This window comes from Vombatus ursinus, unplaced genomic scaffold (genome assembly GCF_900497805.2).
Source record: "Vombatus ursinus unplaced genomic scaffold, bare-nosed wombat genome assembly UNPS02014799.1, whole genome shotgun sequence".
NCBI classification, from domain to species: domain Eukaryota; kingdom Metazoa; phylum Chordata; class Mammalia; order Diprotodontia; family Vombatidae; genus Vombatus; species Vombatus ursinus.
Genome location: NW_020954577.1, coordinates 42,211,155 through 42,228,822, shown reverse-complemented (window position 1 = coordinate 42,228,822; position 17,668 = coordinate 42,211,155). Strand labels below are relative to the sequence as shown.

Here is a 17,668-nt window from a genome sequence, read left to right as displayed (position 1 = left end):
ATCAATTTAAATAAGAATTGATTAGGTATCTACTATTTACGATGAAATATGCTAGATGTTGGGGATAAAAAGACAAAAAAATGAAACTGGCTCCAGACCCTAAGTAGCTTATATTCTATTGGGAATGGAGATGAAGGGTAGAGTATAACATGTACACTTTCTATATGCTTGTATACATGTATGTAGAAAGTAAAGATAAAGTCATTTGAGGACAGGGAAATTTAACTTCTGGGGGATCAGAAAATGCCTCGTGGAGGAAATGGCATATATGTAGAGATTTGAAGGAAGTTATGGGTTCCTATGAGTAGGGATATCATTCTAGGTATGGGGGACAACCAGGACAAAAGAAGGGACAGGAGCTGGGATTTCCCAATTACCTATTATAAACAAAGATGTACTAAACAGATGATTTATTGGAAGTTACAAAATTAATTAAGACATGTCCCTTGACTTTACTGCAAATAGTAGGATTTATTGAATGCTGAATAAATCGCTGAAAATTCATGCTTTACTGCATTGTACCTGGGAATTTATCTCAATCTCTAATTGAGATTATATATAGATCTGGTCTGTACCTAGTTCTTTGTATGTTATCTCCCTTCCTAATCAGGTCGTAAGCTCTTTGAGGGCAGGGCCCATCTTTGGCCTTTCTTTGTATCCCTTGAATTTTGCATGGTTCCTGGCACACACTAGGATCCTAAGTGGATCCTATATGTGTTTCATAATTGCTTAGGAAACACTGATCTCAGAATGGAACAGAAAGACCAACTTCAATCATTCCATTATATGAAACACCATTCTCTGTCTCCTACTAAAAAAAATCAGCTCACATTTTTGTGGTCTTTTAAGTTTTACAAAGCACTCACCTCACAACAGCCCTGTGAGACAAGTTATACAATTATCATTATCCCCTTCGATAGATGAGGGAACTAAAACTCAGAAAAATTCCTATGCTCACAATAGCACATAACAGAAGCAGAATTTTAACTCAGGTCTTTCTGACTCCAAATCTGAAACTTCTTAGAAGATCCTAGGCTGCCTGTCACCACCCAAAAATTCCATGTCAGATAAAGGCTAAGATGAAAAAGAACCCTCCTGACATGAGAGTGACCTAGACTGCCTAGCTCAGTGGCTCAGAGATCTCACTGATCCGTGCACTCCTTTCCCTCACCTTTAACAAATGCATGCCTTCCTTGCATGCCTTCCCTCCGATATTCCAGTAGAACTGAATAGAACTGTGGTCTTACTGAGGTTAGTGTTCTTTTTCATGATGTGGATTGAAATCCATCTCTGCCTGTCCATCCTGAGTCTCCTCCATGTCTTCCTCCAGATTAGCATCTAAAAATTGTCTTAAAATAGTGTGATGCTTAGCACCATCTCCTCCTTTTCCTCTACTGGCACTCTCCCTGAAGAAATTGAAGGGGCGTTTATGTAACTGAGGACCGTTTTGTACTTTGCTTTTTGGTTGGCTATGGCCAAAGAATTCATGGCCATATGGCCAGACTCTGGGATGCCCAGCTCATAGACTGTCAGGCTCCTCCTAGAGCTGCAGGTTACATTAGGGAATATCAAGTCCAATGGTCTTATTTAAAGATGAGGACACAGAGGCCCAGAGAGATTAAGCTACTTGCCCAAGGCCACCCAGGTAACCAACTGATGAGTCTCTCTGCATGCCTAATTCTTGTAGATGTTCTCCCATAAGACTTTCATACTTGATTGACCCAACATGCTGCAACTATATCTATGAAAAGTTCACACACACACACACACACACACACACACGCACACACACAAAGGAAATACTAATCTTTTATAGTATCATCAGTTTAAAGCCGGAATGGATTTTGTAGACCATCTAGCCTAATCCCTCCATTTTAGCAATGAAGAAACTGAAAGTCAGAAGGGAAATTACTTTCCCAAGGTAATAAAGGTAATAAACAGCATAGGGATATGTCAGTCACTGATAAAGGTCTATCATGGTCAGTTCTGACCATCGATGTTTTGCATAGTAGGGCATTTATTTTACTTTTAAAATACCTTCCTCTCCACAAAGATAAAGGAAAGGATGAGACTATGACCTCAAAGAATCTTTACCTTACCAAATAAGAGTATGTTTCTCTTCTACTCATTTACCATAGCATTTATCCAAATTAGGGGCAGGGAGTTCATGACTACATTTATGTTGATGAATTCAGTTTATATATAACTTAACATATTATATTAGAGTCTTTAATTGGAAAATAAGATGTGGGAGGGCCTAATAAGAAATGAGGAAATTAATTCTTTCTTGTGTCTGCATCTTGGAGAATGAAAATCCAAGAACCTAAGTATCAGAAGGGTATGATAAACTCAGCTGTTACCAGCACAGGAATCTACTCCGTATGTACCAAGAAGGCTTCATTCATCCTTTGCATGAAGACCTCAGTAAGGAGGAACTTCCTACTTCCTGAAACAGTCAGCCTCTGTTTCACTTTTCATTCATATATTCATTTCCTCACTCATACATTCAATAAGCATTTATTAAACACCTAACTATATTCCAGGCACTGTGATAAGTGCTGCCTATTCAAAGATAAAAATAAGTACCTTCATTAAGGAAGCATCTACTCCACTGTGGTGGGAAGGGGGAGGGGATTGAAGAGGGGGATACATTATTAAGTACTCTCCCTTCCCATGGAGGATTTCTTAATCCCAGCTTTCACTCGGGGATCTAATTCAATTTCTTAAGAGCTTTGCTCATTGGGAAAATCCTTGTCAAAGTGGCACCCTGCCCATCAATAGCCATTTAAATATTGGCAATCTTCCTCTCTCCCTCCTATGAGCATGAATCAAAGGTCAGACTCATTAGCCAAATTCAGATCAAAACTCACTGGCCCAGTTTACCTGGCCTGGGTGACTACAGACTGCTGCTTCAGCAAAGCAGGCATTTCATTATTCAACTTTAAGCCACCTGTTGAAAGGAAGCACAACCCAGTACTATCCATGTTAAGCCCTTTGGAGAAGCTCCACCTCTAGACAGTCCAAGCAAAATGGTTAGAACAAACAACTAAAGTGAAAAAAAAAAAAGTACAAAGATAATGATGAAAGGATGCCTATCATTCCGTTCCAACTTTGGGAACACCCCTCCACCTACTCTCAGATGAGAAATGTGCTTGTTTTGGTGATCTTGGATAGAACTATGGAGCAAGATGAATACATTAAGATTGGCCACTATGCCAGACAGTTGGCAAAGCACAATTTGGCTCACAGTTCACAAGACATCAGAATAATGGAACAAAAATTTGACAGCCACCAAAACTGAAAGCCCCTTTTAGTATTACTGATACTCTGAAATGGAGCCTTTCAGCCACTCAACAGACCCAAAGTCAAGGAATAATAGGAGTGAGGGAAAAGAACTCAGCAATGTTCCCCTAGAAATTTACATCTCTACCAAGTGAATACTGGAATCAGAGAATTTCCCTAGATGAAGAGAAAAATCACTCTTAACTTTTACCTCTTTGCTGCTGGCATCCTTCTGAAAATGCCTGAAATGGAATTTGTCATAATAGATCTCAGAACTAAACTCATTGGGAGAAGGGATTGCCCAACATGAGGCAAGGCATAGTGGGGAGTAGAGTGTGGAGAGCTATTCTTCAAGTCAGAAAAGTTCGAGTTCAAATCCTGCCTATGATACTCTGGCTGTATGGCCATGGGCATGCTGCTTAACCTCTCGAGAGTATAAGTGCAAAGGAGGTATCAATCTACACTGATGGAGGCAAGTTCCTCCCCGGTGCCTCTGTATACTAAGAAGTCCAGTCCTAGGAAAACAAAATGGAGGCAAGGTACCTTGCCAAGTACTATGAGCATAAAGACAAAAATGAATCTTTCAAGGACTTTACATTCTATGAGATTTGGGGAGAAAACGCAAAAACTGATTAGTAAAAACAAAGTAAGGAAAAAAAAAAAACAATAATTTCAAGAGGGCTCTAGAGTTAATGACCCCAGGGGAGGATGATATGATGATACATGTATCATGATGGTGCACCTGAGATATGCTTAGGCTTACACTAATAAATGCTGAAATTTACAGAGTATATTTAATTTACAGATTATAAATAAGTTAACACAATCAAGATGACATGACTGCAATAACCAGTAAGAGGAAAAACATGAATAGCTTTGGTTAAAATAACTGAACTGGGTAAATGGAAGCAACCATTGTGTACTCTTGTATACACAGTAAAAAGCAAACATGCTGACATCAAGCATGTGATTCAAGAAATGTACCTCTTCAGATACCTCCTAAGAAGTCAGCCTGCTGCTTTCTGTTTAAAAAGTCAGTTCTCTCACTTCCCCTCACTGGCTGGTCCTCATTACCACTAGTTTCGCTCATTTTGGAAAGAACAGCGTTGTTTTGTTTTGGAATTAAATGCCCTGTAGACAGAAATCTAAATTACTGAATGTCCATGGAGTTTAAAAAAGTGTGAACAAATCGGAAACAGTTTATTAAAATGACAGAAAACACCAAGAAAGGGAAGGGCAAGCAGATTTTAAATACGAAGAGATGTTAAACAAATCATGCTTTCCTTCCTGAATTTTAGACTGGAGTGGGAGAGGGGGAAGTAACCCTTGTCTTTTGGTCTATATCGTTTCTGTCTCACCCAGACTTAAATCTTGCGTTTTGTATGGGGTGTCACCAAAGTCTTCAGGCTTAAGCTGTAATACCTTAAAACTGCACTAAGACTTTTGGGACACCCTTTACTTACATGACAATCTTTAAGGATTACAATTTTTAAAGTAATTAAGTATTGCACACTCTTCGAGTGTCTGGTTCTTAAGCTCACATTCAAATAGAGAGTTATCGACTTTTTTTTTTTAATTCTGAATACTTTTAGACATGGAAAGCAACTGGGGGGGAGGAAACATACTAACAAAAAAAAAGACATAAAAAGACAGGGACACCCCGTATACGGTATGTAGGGTGACAGCACATGAGGAAACCTTGGCTTCTCAGCCCTCTCCAATGCCCATCTGCAGCCCTTTGTTATGGAACAGCTAGCTATATCATAAAAGCATGTCTTCGCACATGCTTTTGATATTACACGATTTAATCACATACAGCTGGGGCTCATGAGACTGTTACAAAACAAAATTTTAATGTAGTATTGGAAGCCAGTTTTGGATAAACATCAACCGTTTTATGCGAATAAAATTTCTACCACTAAATAAGCTTTCTTTTAAGGGGAAAAATGGGTTAGATGCTTATTTAAAGAAAAAAAAAAACTAGGTTCACTTACTGGAAGCTTTGGAATTGGCATGTTTGGGCCAGAGCCCATAGCCTCTGCCAGAAAGACCGATAACGTCAGAAAGGCCTGTGTAAAATCATATCAGTGCAAGGCGAATGCTATCCAGGCCTCTTACAGCAAGACCTAGAATGAACCTACCTCCCACCCACTTGTTCTTATCTCTTTGCTATTTGGTGCCTTTTTTTTCCCCTCACGGAAATCTGAGTCCCATTTCTACTCATTTTGCCCTGAATGAATTCTTTAAAAAAATCAGAACAAAGATATTTTAATATATGTATATAACAAACCAATGTCTTTAGTATCCTTCTCTAACATAGTCCTCAGATTATTATCATAAGTATTTATGTATGTTTCATATCCCCTATAATAATAGACTTATTTACAAAGAATTTTACATTTCTTAATACAATCTATGTACATGGTCTTTTTTGAGTATTATCACAACCCTATCGGTTAGATACGAAGGGTAGTATTATCCCTATTTTACAGATAAGGAAACTGAGTCTCAGACAGGATAAGTGACTTGTAGTCTTCTTCCTCTGTCTCCCCATCCCCACTAGAAAAGAGCTACTACGTCTTCTCTAGACTTTGTATCTGCTTCCATGCCTGTAGATATAATGCTCAGTGCATAGCATGTGCTTAATCAATAGTCTGAATTGAATTGAGAGTTGAAAATATGCTAGAGACCAAGCAGGCCTTCTCAAATACCGTTGCTCCTACGTATGCAGGCACCAAATCTGGTCTAGGGAGAAGAAAAAAGTACAGATATGCTGTAGCAGAGATGTGTCAGCTAAAGCATATGCTCTGTTCTACGAGGGATAAAAGTTTAGAGGGAAAGAGGCCCTTCCCCCAATTTTCTTCCCTTTCTTAAACTGATTAGCATTAAGAAAATACACTGAAATAAAATCAGCAAGAAGATGGATAATACTTTCATACTATCATGTTACTCTTCAGAGCAACAGAAATAGAACTTATCCCTAAAAATCTACGACCGGAAGGACTTTCAGACAAACAGGCTTGTGTGTTTCAGACTTTCAAAGGCACCTATAATGTAGGGTTTCCTTGTCTGTTTTTAAAACAACTGGAAAGTTCCCAGCTATAGATTCCAGAGCAAATAGGAATCAATAAATCCTATGGAAATTCCAAAGTCTTTCCTCCACGCTAGCACCCAACCAACCAGGCATCTCTGCTTACACGTGGCCTAGCAAACTGATGGGTTAAGCTGACCTCATGGCATTTTTGGAGACAAGATAAAGCAGGTACCCTATTAGTAGCTTTGAATATAATCAATAGCTACAGTCAAACATCACCCCTACGATGGGGACATCTTTTTTTTTTTTTGCTTCCCTGGTCTTGCCCTAACTGCTGACTTTTACCTTGGTCCTATCACATGGGCCTCCAACTAGACTGTGAGAGTCCTGGCTACAGGCCAGGCTGCAGATGGTTGGAAATACAGCCTGAAATCAGAGTGTGGTTGATGAAGTACTCTTTACACCTGACCCCTACTTCACACCAGGCACCAAACACAATCTGAATCCCACCAGCCAGAGAAGCCCTGTCAGGCATCCCAGCATCTGAAACCCTTTCCTCAGGACCTTCTGGAGAACCAGATGGCCCAAAGCAGGGAAGGCAATCTTCACAAGGCGACCAGAAAATAGAGAAAGCCTTGATGGGAGTGAAGCAAAAGGGTGAGGGGAGGAAAAGGACAAAAGAAGAAAGCTATCTGGGGAGTCTGGGGGGGTTCTTTGTTTTAAAAGATACCTGTTGTCATTTAAAGCAAATAGGACAGCCTAGATCATGCATCTAAGAATAACACTTGTCACAAACTCTGGAGAATTCCTTTGGTAGGGGAGGGCACGACTTAAAACAGGGGTGTATGTTTCATATCCTCCTATAATAGTAAACTGTTATTTACCTAATACCTTACATTTCTTAAAATAATCTACGTTCATGGTCTTTTTTGGAGTATTATCATAACTCTGTCAGTTAGATACGAAGGGTATTATTATCCCTATTTTACAGACATGGAAACTGAGTCTCAGAAAGGCTAAGTGACTTGTGGTTTTCTTGACATCCAGGTCTCATTTGCTTGTGTATTCTCCCTTTTTTTCCTCTGTCTCCCTCTCTCTCTGTCTGTGGCCTCCAGGCACCATGTGACCCTCTAGGTTCTCAAGTGTGGCACTTTGAATCCAATCCACTTGAGGATTTAAAGGGCCAGGTGTGGCCTCGAGGCCAACAGGTTCCCCACCCCTCGTTAACCTCTCTGGTTCCCCCAGTTTCAGCAACCTCATCTTTAAAAGAAAATCCAAGTTAACTGGTGATCTTGAAGGGTCTGAGCAATAAAATTCCTTCAGCAGAAAAAAGGTATATTGGAATGGATAGGAATGAGAGAAGTGACAAGGATAAGAGTCATTAATAGTATCAGAGAGTCAATATTGCACATTGGATCAAGTACCAGCCTTGGAATGAGGAAGATTCGGGTGCAAATCCTGCCACTGACAAGTTAGCTATTTGACACTGAGCCAGTCATTAAACTGCTAGAGTCCCAGGCAACTAAAAGAAAGAGTTACAGAGGGGGCATTGTTATGCACCTGTAGGGAGCGTGTTCATGCTGAGGATTCCCTAGGCTGAGGATGTCATGGGTATGATTTATTTGATGCATATGTGTACATGGAAGTATATACATACATAACATACATACATATGCATCCATCTATCTCTCTAGCTTGAGACCCAATAATCCAATTTTTAGACCTCACACTCTGACAGAGGCTATACAAAATATAAGAGAAACCAGGCCCCTGCCAGGTAACTCTGGGAAGGAGGTAGCCTGTAGTTTTTTGTTTGTTTATTTGTTTTGGTTGAAGCTATTTTTGTTTTAATCAAACCATTTCCAATCTTTAAATATCATGTGTCTTATCATCCAGTTTTCAAAGTTTCTTTGGCCAAAGTCATGGTGCCTTCTTAAAAAAAAATAGAATAGAAAATTTAAGAAAGAGAGAGAGAGAGAGAGAGTGAGAGAGAGAAGGACAGAGACAGAAAGACAGAGACAGAGAAAGACAGAAACAGACAGAAAGTGACAGAGGAAAAATGAGAGAGAGAATACACAAACCAAACCAGATTTAAGATGTGAACATTTGCTATTAGGAGCACAGCATAACTGGATCTCTCAGCAATGCCTAGCTGCATAATCCATCTGGTTTTATATCCTATCCCCTAACATATGCACCTCCCTCCCATAGACGATAGCATGTTTTTTAAGCAGTTTGAAATTCATCCAAAGGTGCCATAAATTTGCAGAAAATGAAAGCAAGTAAAGCCTCCGCCCTGGAAGCTTTCTGGAGCAAGGCCCCAGGGTGAAGAGAGTATGAATTCCCCCCAAATAGTCCTACTCACTCACACAGTAAGTAGGCTCCGTGGCCTGCTCAAAAGAAATCATAGACATCTTCTGGTTTTTTAATTGATCTAAGTGAAGAGAATTCAAAAGAAATCAACATCAAGCAGAAACAATGGAGAAAGATAAGAGAGGGTCAGTGTCACAGCATTCCCAATTACCTTCCCTTCTTCCTGAAATGTAGTTACCCTGAAGAGTAGTGGACGAATTTGTATTCTTTATTTGCACTCATTTCCTCTTCCATGATAAGAAAAAGAGGCATGTGTCTAAACTGTACTTTTGGGTTTTTGGAGGGAACATAAGAACACACTATTTTAAGATTTCTTTACATTTCCACAACATATTTCCTCAGAAATACTAAAGAACTCCAAACAGCTCAAGGGCATCTAATTTTTTTTTGAAAGCAACTTCACATATGATGTCACACACACACACACACACACACACACACACACACACGCCCTTTCTGCAAATTCTTTACCCATTAGCATTATTTCCAAGAGGTACTGTTTTTACATTAAGTCGTATTAATTTGACAAATCTTGGAAGAATATAGTAAGTCTGGTGAATCTCACTCCAGTCTTCACCAAACTTCTTCAAAGATCTAAAAGAAAGCAAAGACATCCACCAAAGGAGAGAGGGAAAAAATAGAGAGGGAGATAATTAGGAGACAAAATATAGAAGTATCCCAATTATTCTCCTATGCTGGAGTGGGGGGGGGGTCATTCTGGGTTCCACACTATGCAACTCAACATTCCAGAAAGCCTTTCTCTATATAACTTTATATTATGATCCTTTCCCCTCCTCCCCCTGTCTCCAAGCACTAACATCAGGGGGATGTCTTTACACATGGAGATTCCAAGAATGGGCTTTAAAAAAAAAAGTTGAGAACTCTATGACCCTCATGGAGTTCTATAGTGTGTCAGCAATGTGTATTAACAGGAAAGGGGGAGAAATTGATAAGGCATCCCAGCAGCACCCTGTTATTTGATTACCCAAATATCAGCTTGGTTGTATAATGGTTCTAACTTCTTTAGAATGTCCCAGAAACTGATGGCTTTGGCTAGCTTGAAAGTAACAAGATCCAGATGCTGCCTGTCTGCACAACTCTCAACTCTTTAGGACCCCAATGCTGAGAAGGGGGAAAAATTTCTCTGTGTAGGTGTCTGTCTGCCTCTTTCTCTTCCCCTCTCACACATTCACATTTTACTGGCAAAGATCATCTTGAACACATCTTTAGTAAACTATGTGTGGTCTTCATTGCTGTCCAATAGTAACAGGTTAAAAAAAATGGATGACAATTTCATTCATCTTAAGCCGAAGTTTCATTTCTAAATCTTTTTCTGAAGCAGAAAGCAAAGGCTAGAAAGACGACATGATATTTCAAACATTTGGCAAAATGTAACTACATGAGTAAAAAGGGATGGTATGTATAATATTTTTCATCTAATAGTTGAAAGCTTTATTTTTTTTTTCAAAAAAAGGGAAAAGGGGTTTAAGGGGATGGATTATACAATTTCCCCCATTTTTCCCATGTCCTTGCCTTTCTGGGGTTTTGAGAAAAGGCAGCAATCGATGTTTCCAATCCCCCAAGCAGTTTCAGCTAAAGGCAAGAGAACAGGAGAACCAGGGACTGACGGCTGCTGCATCGGTGGCAGAGCAGCGAGGGCTAAGCACTCACAAAGGTAAAATACAACGCAAGTCGACCTTGGAGGGGCAGGGAGAGCCATCAGGCAATTAGAAGAAGAAAAAAAAAAGATAATAAGATAACAATAACGTTTAACACAGCACTAACATTCTGCTCTGTCTGGCTGTCCACTCAGACACGGTTCAATCAGATAGAGAATAAATGAAAGGGAATTGCATCATGAAGGGCAAGACTCTAATCTTATCAAGGGGTTCTGGGGACAACACGCTTCACTCACTCTTTGCATATTTATTTGTTTTAAAGACTGAGGAGAAAGGCTACAAATGGAACAGGAAGATAATTGAATTATGAAGGAAATGTCATCTGAGCTCTAAAAACTGAAACTGTTCCAAAGTGGGGTGGTATTTTTTCCAAAGGGAAATCCTCATTTCCCCAGTATGCTCCCAAAAGAGTCAGTTGTTTCGGATTATAAAAATGCACAGAGACCATATCTAATTGATTTGGCAATTCTTAGGTGTGATGTCACACCTGAGAATTATCATTGTGTCTGGATATCTCCATTGGCTCCGAAGTTCACATTTGGCACTGCCCTCCGCATGGTTACAGAGGATATCCTTTGTGCAGTTAAGCACAGTACACTCTGGATCATCTGGGTACAGACAGTCATAAACTAAAGTATTTAACCAACGTGTCCAATTATCATCCATTATATTCCATTTCTTTACAAGACACAGGCCTGTTTTCCAAAACTGTGCTGACTGAGGAAGGGTAAGCAGTTTCTAAAAGTAGAAAGAATCTATTTTCAGAGTCTCTTAAATGTCATACGCAGCACCCAGATCAGACCTCAATATTTAATGAAATATTAAACACATATTTTAAAATAATATCCAACTTCCCATTGATTTTGATTAGCTTCTCCTGAGCCCTGCCCACATCCTTGCCTCATTCCAAACTTGGGCGACTCAAAGTTTGAGATTCTTTCCACCCCCTCCCCCCATCAACCCAACACATCCTACCTAGTGAAAAACCACGATTTCAAAGCTACAAACTCCTTGAATTCACCCACAGCAACACTGAACTTGTAACTCATACACTCCCCACGGATGATCGGGGGTTTGGGGGAAAATCTGCCCCTTAACCACCCTTGTCTACCTGTGATGCACAAGTGAGCCTTTAAACCAAGTTAAGCCCTCCGGAACAACAAAGGGACTGAACTGAAACTGCGATCCCCTATGGAATGAGAAATATACAATCCTTACACTGGCTAGGTCTACCCTTCACTGCTCTCCTCCAGCCCCAGCACCCCTGTTCTGCCCATCACCTTTGCCTGGCATTCTCCTGGATGTGAAGCATAGAAGGAAGGGGAGTGAGTGATGGGGAGGGGGGCACAGAGAGAGAGAGAAAGCAGTAATTGACTAAGTGCATAATGCAATCACATTGCCCCCGCTGGACAGACCCAGCAGGCAGCATGTGCCATACCTTGGTTTGGAGATAATGAGGATAGCAGTAAGTGTACTGAGGGTACATTTGTGGTTGCTCCAAACGTTTGCCCATGTAGCTGGAATCTTTATCTCCGATGCAGGGGAACTCGGTTGGCAGGGTGTAGTGCCCCGGGCCTTTCTTTCTCAAAAACACTATTCCTGACAGTGCTGATGACTGATGAAACTCCGAGACTTCCTTGTCTTTAGACTGCTCGCTAGTTCCAACACAGCAAGAATTTCAAAAGAGGGAGAGAAAAAGTCGGGGGCAGGAAAAAAATCCCCCACTCTCACCCCGCCAAATCTTGCCTTGGACCCCTGCCCGCCCCTGTCCCCCTTCAGCTATGATCCGGGGCTTTTCCTCCCGTAACAGGCTGGTCTGTAGTAATGTCAATTTCCCCCGTTTGGAGGGCAGGGCAGGGGGGTGGGAAGTCCTGGTACAGGAATCTGGAAGACTGTAAACTCCGAGCTGCAGACCTGCTTCCCCCTCTCTGTGTGTGTCTCTCCCTTTCTTGCTCTTTCTTTCTTTCTGTTTCTCTCTTCCACCACCAAAAGGAGAAAAAAAAAAAAGAAAGAAAGAAAAAAGAAAAAAAAGGAAAAAAAAAAGAAAAAAGAAAAGAAGCTTCCTCCAGCTTAGTGGCCGCTGTCTCCCTCACAGAGTGACATGGTGTTTAAGGTTTGTCTTGTCTTTCATTCAAACCCCCTCCTTCCAGCCAGTGGGTGGAACTAGAGTGAGCCTCTCCCTGGAGAGGCAGACGCAGGCCAGAAGGCTGCAGTATTTCCTCCAAGAAAAAAAGGGAGAGAGAGGGAAGGAAGGGGGGAGGGAGAGAGGGAGAGAGAAAGAGAGAGAGAGGGAGGGGGGGAGAGAGAGAGAGAGAAGGAAGAGAGAAGGAAAGGAGAGGGAGAGAGGGAAGGAAGAGAGAGAGGAGAGAGACAGGGGGAGAGAGGCTGCCCGCCTGCCCGCCTGCCCGCCTGCCCGCCTGCCCGCCTGCCCGCCTGCCCGCCTGCCTTCCTTAGTCCCTGCTGCAAGTGAAGTCTCGCTTCCCTCTGCTGGCTGTCTGGAAAAGCAAAGCCATGTTTCCAGGCAGGCAACTGCTGGAGCCTGAGCTGAGGCACGGTGGAGCCGAGGAGGCTGAGCTGGGCTGGGTTGGGCTGGGCTGGCCTGGGGAACTTCAGTGCCAGCAACCGATGGAATATTGACTCTTTTGCCCACCCCGGGCAAACAGGAGCCTCCAGCCTCTTTTTTTTTTTTTTTAATTTTCGTGCCTCCTATTTTTTTTTCTTTGTTTCTTTTCTTTTTCTTTTTCTTTTCTTTTTTTTTTTCTTCTTTTGGCAGGGGGAGTGAGAGGCAGCAAGTTAGGAAAAAATCAAAACAACCCAGTAAAATAGAAAAGAAAGGAGAAGGAAGAAAGTATAAGAGGGAATGGAGGAGGATGAGAAAAGGAGAATCCCTGGAAAGAATGCCCGGTGAAGGTATGAGAAAGAGGAGAAAGGAGAGAGGGAGAAGAGAGAGGGGAAAGAGAGAATAAAAGAAAAAGAAGATGGAGAGAATGAGGGGAGAGAGAAGAGAATGAAAGAGGGAGAGAAGGGAGGAGAGGAGAAAGAGAAGAGAAAGGAAAAGAAAAAGAAGATAGAGAATGAGAGGAAGAGGAAGAAAGAAGAGGAAAGAACAAGAGGGAAAGGAGAGAAGAAAGGAAAAGGAGAAAAGAGAGGGAAAAGAGGAGAGAGGAAAAGGGAGAGAAAACAGTGAGAAGAAGAAAATAGAGAGGAAGAGAAAGGAGAAGGAGAGGGAGAGGAACAGAGAGAGAGAGAGAGAGAGAGAGACAGAGACAGAGAGAGAGACTGACTAACCTTGTTGTTTTCAGGGGAGAGGAGGATGCTTTAATGGTTAGAAATAAACCTGTTAGCACACTAGAACCAGATGCTTCCTTAATCAAAGCTCAGGTCAAGGGGCTAACCCTTCACCTCCTGGGGAGCTCAGAGGACTGAGAAAGGCTGTGGAAATGTAAAGCCTACTTTGGAAGGTTAGTATCCAATAGAAACATGAGATTTCAGATTTTCTTAGCCATTAAACAAGAAAAGAAAAGCAAAGCAAAAGAAAGATCTCTTAGGTTCATTGGATTCTTTTTTATCACCATGCTTTTCTCAAATTATATCCCTGCATAATTAATTTGATTCATGTATCAGATTTTTGGTGGCTTCACTGACAATTATTTCTAAATAAAAAAAAAGCATAATTACTAGGCTGATTTTTTTTTACTAATAATATGTAATATTCCTACATGACAGTCAGCTGCTATATTATAATAGAAATTGTTTCAGGAGAAAATATATTTCCTTAAAGGGACCCTTTTCAAGGCAGGCAAGGCTAAAATTAGACCCGCCAGCTGTGTTTTGCTTTTGGGTGCTGGCGCATGCCTGTGGCATAAGCACACCAATGGGCTTTACATTCTTGGGAGTAGGCAAGAAAGTGAAGGGTCTAACAGAGGTCTTCCGTTAGGGAACAGGTTCCTATGCTATCCCATCACCAAATGGATGAGAACAGAGGGGACAAACAGAACAGACACATGTGGTGAATGTATGGATCAACCATCACTGAAAGAGTCATTTGCTCGTCTAGGCAATTATTAGTTTGAAGGTAGAAAGGTCATAAACTATAGATACAAAATGCTGCATACAGTGTACTGCCAGATTTAGTCGCTTGATAGTTTCTTTTGCTTAATTGATTTTCTTTGTTACAATAGTGAGTTCTATAAGAGGGTGGAGGTCTTTGAAGATGCTGTAAACATCAATAAAATTTTTTTAAAAAACCTAGGATATATATGTGTGTGTGTATTATATATATGTGTGTGTGTGTGTGTGTGTGTGTATTTGCATTTATATGTATGGGGAGAAGAGAGAAGTGATGGGTCAATCTAATTCCTTTAGACCAAAACCATACCTCCCCCACAAAAAGTTGGAAATGCTAGTGTCTTTGTAACATGCAACAGAAAGTCTAAGTTCCAATACCCACTTCATCCTTTACCAGCTATGTGAGCCAGGGCAGGTTACTTAAACACTCTATATTTCAAGTATGTTATTTAAAAAACAGGGATAATCATCTCTGACTTGCCTTCATACAGAAAGTGAAACTAGTAACAATGGCACTTCATAACAGTAACATATACTGCTTCTCCTGAGGTCAGTTTCAGCTCTAAGAGCCAAGATTCCATGGGTCTAAATTGCTATGGTTGGTGGTCCCATCAGACATGCTCTTGACATTGACACATCTGCTAATGCTTCAGGAGGACAAGTCACACATAGCAAGCATCTCAGGAAAGTGCCCAGCACTTTACTAGCACCACCGTGGGTTCCCACACAAACCATCACACTCCACAAAAACACATCCCACTCCAGTGGGTAATTGTCATCTTTGAGGCACCAACTGTCACAGCCTAAGATGTTCCTTTCCACCTTGAAATTTTCGCTGAAGTTAACATGTGGAGATCCAATGCGGCTTTTCCACTCGTGAAAATTTAGTCTCCCACTGATATCAATAGCCATGGCAATCCGGATGCCCTGTCACTCAAGTCAGTCAGTTTTTAAATCTTTTTTGCTCTACTGGAGAGGTATTGCTTTCCATTTAAATGATCAAGTTAAGGTAAGCACTAACTGGTTTAAGGCAGTATCTAAATTGGATGCCAGCTGTGCTCCGCTTGCAGACTAACCAACAACTCTTGTACAAATCCAAGGACAGCAAAACGAATCAAGAATTCTGACTCTTCCTGGTTACACCTGATTTATAATCAAGCCTGGAGAGGCGTAAGTTCAAGACAACTCAGCCACTACTCTGATAGAGACCCAGGGTCAGACATATCAGCTTACTTTTTTTTTGGTAAACAATATTTTATTTTTCCAATTACATGTAAAGATAGTTTTCAACATTCATGTTTTATAAAATTTTGAGTTTCATTTTTTCCTCCCTTCTCCCTCCTCTCTCCCTTCCCTAAGACAGCAAGCAATTGATACAGGTTATACACGTGCGATCAAGACATCAACTTATACTGGGCATGCGACAAGGATCAAAGAGAAGAGAATGTAGTGGGAAGGAGACAGAAACAGAGAGACAGAAATAAAGAAAGAATGCAATAATATAATCAGTTCCATTGAAAAGTGTTAAAAATAGCTAGTTTTTAGTTGAATGTATTTTAGTTATATCTATTTCTTTTTTAGTTAAATATATTTCTCATACACTCATATAAACAGAAATGTATTTCCCATAAACTCACATAAATGCAAAGGAAAGATGTGATATGACTAAGGAAAGCCATGGGGGATAAGGAGGCAGTTATCTAAGGAAGTTGCTTATCATGTTGCTCTTGTTTTGAGTTGCGTCCAATTCTTTGCGACCTCATCTGGGGTTTTCTTGGCAAAGATACTGTAGTTGGCTCTTCCTTCTCCAGCTCATGTTATAAATGGGGAATTCAGGCAAACAGTTAAGTGACTTGCCCAGGGGCACCCAGTTAGTAAGTGCCACTGTCCCTGGTAGTTATCCTAGCAAAGGATTCTCATCATTAAAACAGATGCAAATAACTGCCCATGGAAAAATATCATTGTTTAGGAAAATGAGCATTTCACATTCTTTTTTATATTGCAATCATAGAGTAGAACAAAAGTCCCTCTAGAAGCAAGAGTACTGGGTTCAAATTTCACCCAGGATGCTTAGTACCCATGTGACTTTGGACAAGTCATTGAAACTCCCTCAACCTCAGTTTCTCCATCCATAAAATTAGCAGATTGTACTAGATGGCCATTCAGCTCTGTCTCTGAACCTCTGATTCTGTGATGTCATGGAGGACCTGGATAGACATTGTTTAAAAGAACAGCTCCCCTCCTCCATTTCTTGCCCTTTCCATTCAGATATGAGAATCCTGTATACAAACACATAGCAATTGTACTTTAAAAAAAAGTGTTAGGTTAAATGAAGATCACAGAAAGATAACAGGCTGTCTGGTCTGAATAAGCAGCAGCATTTTTACTTCAACATTTTGTTGTTGTTGTTGTTTTTTGTTTGTTTGTTTGTTTTCTGCAAGCACCATTGAGTCTGGGATAGGAAACTCAAAGACAGCTCTGGATAAAGTTGGCAGCTAATGAAGCCCAAGCTTGTACTGCAAATCTTATGGTTTAAGCAGAGAAGAAAGTAATAAGTATTTTGATTTGATCACGATAGGACCTGATCAAAAATCTTTAATGGCTCCCTATTTCTTTTAGGAAAAAAAATACAAAATTCTTAGCTTGCTACTTGAATGTTTCCATAATCTGGCTCCTAACTATCAGTCTTATTACACCCCTACTTACGCTGCTTGCTCCTCGTCCTTCACCTCCAGATGGATCTCCTCCTCACCTCCACCTCTTAGAGTCCCTTTCCTTGTTCAAGGCCTACTGAGGTATCACCTCCTCCACCAAGGCTTTCCTGATTCCCTAAACTGTAATCTGGTCTCCTTCTGAAAATTAGTTGGTATTGACTTCTCTATGTATTTGTTGTATCTCCCCAGCTGAATGTAAGCTTCTTCAAAGCAGGGCTATTTCACATTTGTCTTTGTATCTCTAGTGCCCAGCAAAGGGCCTGGCACAGAGGAGACATCTAATTTTTTTTAATCAACTTGAAAATAGTTTTGAAAGAAAAATCTAAGTCATGGGAATAACAAGTGAAATAAACTAAAAAAAGAAAAAAATGGTTTTGATTATGTGTGCCAACAGAGTACAGAAGAGGCATGAAATGAGTAATGCAAAGAACAATTAATAGTCCAAAAATAATTTCTACTTGGGTTTGTAATGAAATCAGCGACCCCCTGGTCCCACAGACAAACAGGCACAGATGCTC

At 40.7% G+C, this 17,668-nt stretch overlaps 1 protein-coding gene across 7 annotated transcripts in view; it reads right to left on the bottom strand.

Annotated features, from left to right (window-relative positions):
- Positions 1–17,668, bottom strand: part of RBMS3 (RNA binding motif single stranded interacting protein 3) — a 1,414,112-nt gene that overhangs the window by 732,767 nt on the left and 663,677 nt on the right. For 2 of the 7 annotated variants that reach the window (XM_027871991.1, XM_027871989.1), the window contains exon 1: positions 11,807–12,349. The exons of the other annotated variants lie outside the window; for them this stretch is intronic. In XM_027871991.1, the coding sequence (XP_027727792.1) occupies positions 11,807–11,881 (75 nt within the window). In that variant the 5' untranslated portion in view covers positions 11,882–12,349. Of the gene's footprint in view, positions 1–11,806; positions 12,350–17,668 lie in introns of those variants that run through there. 7 annotated transcript variants of the gene reach the window in all.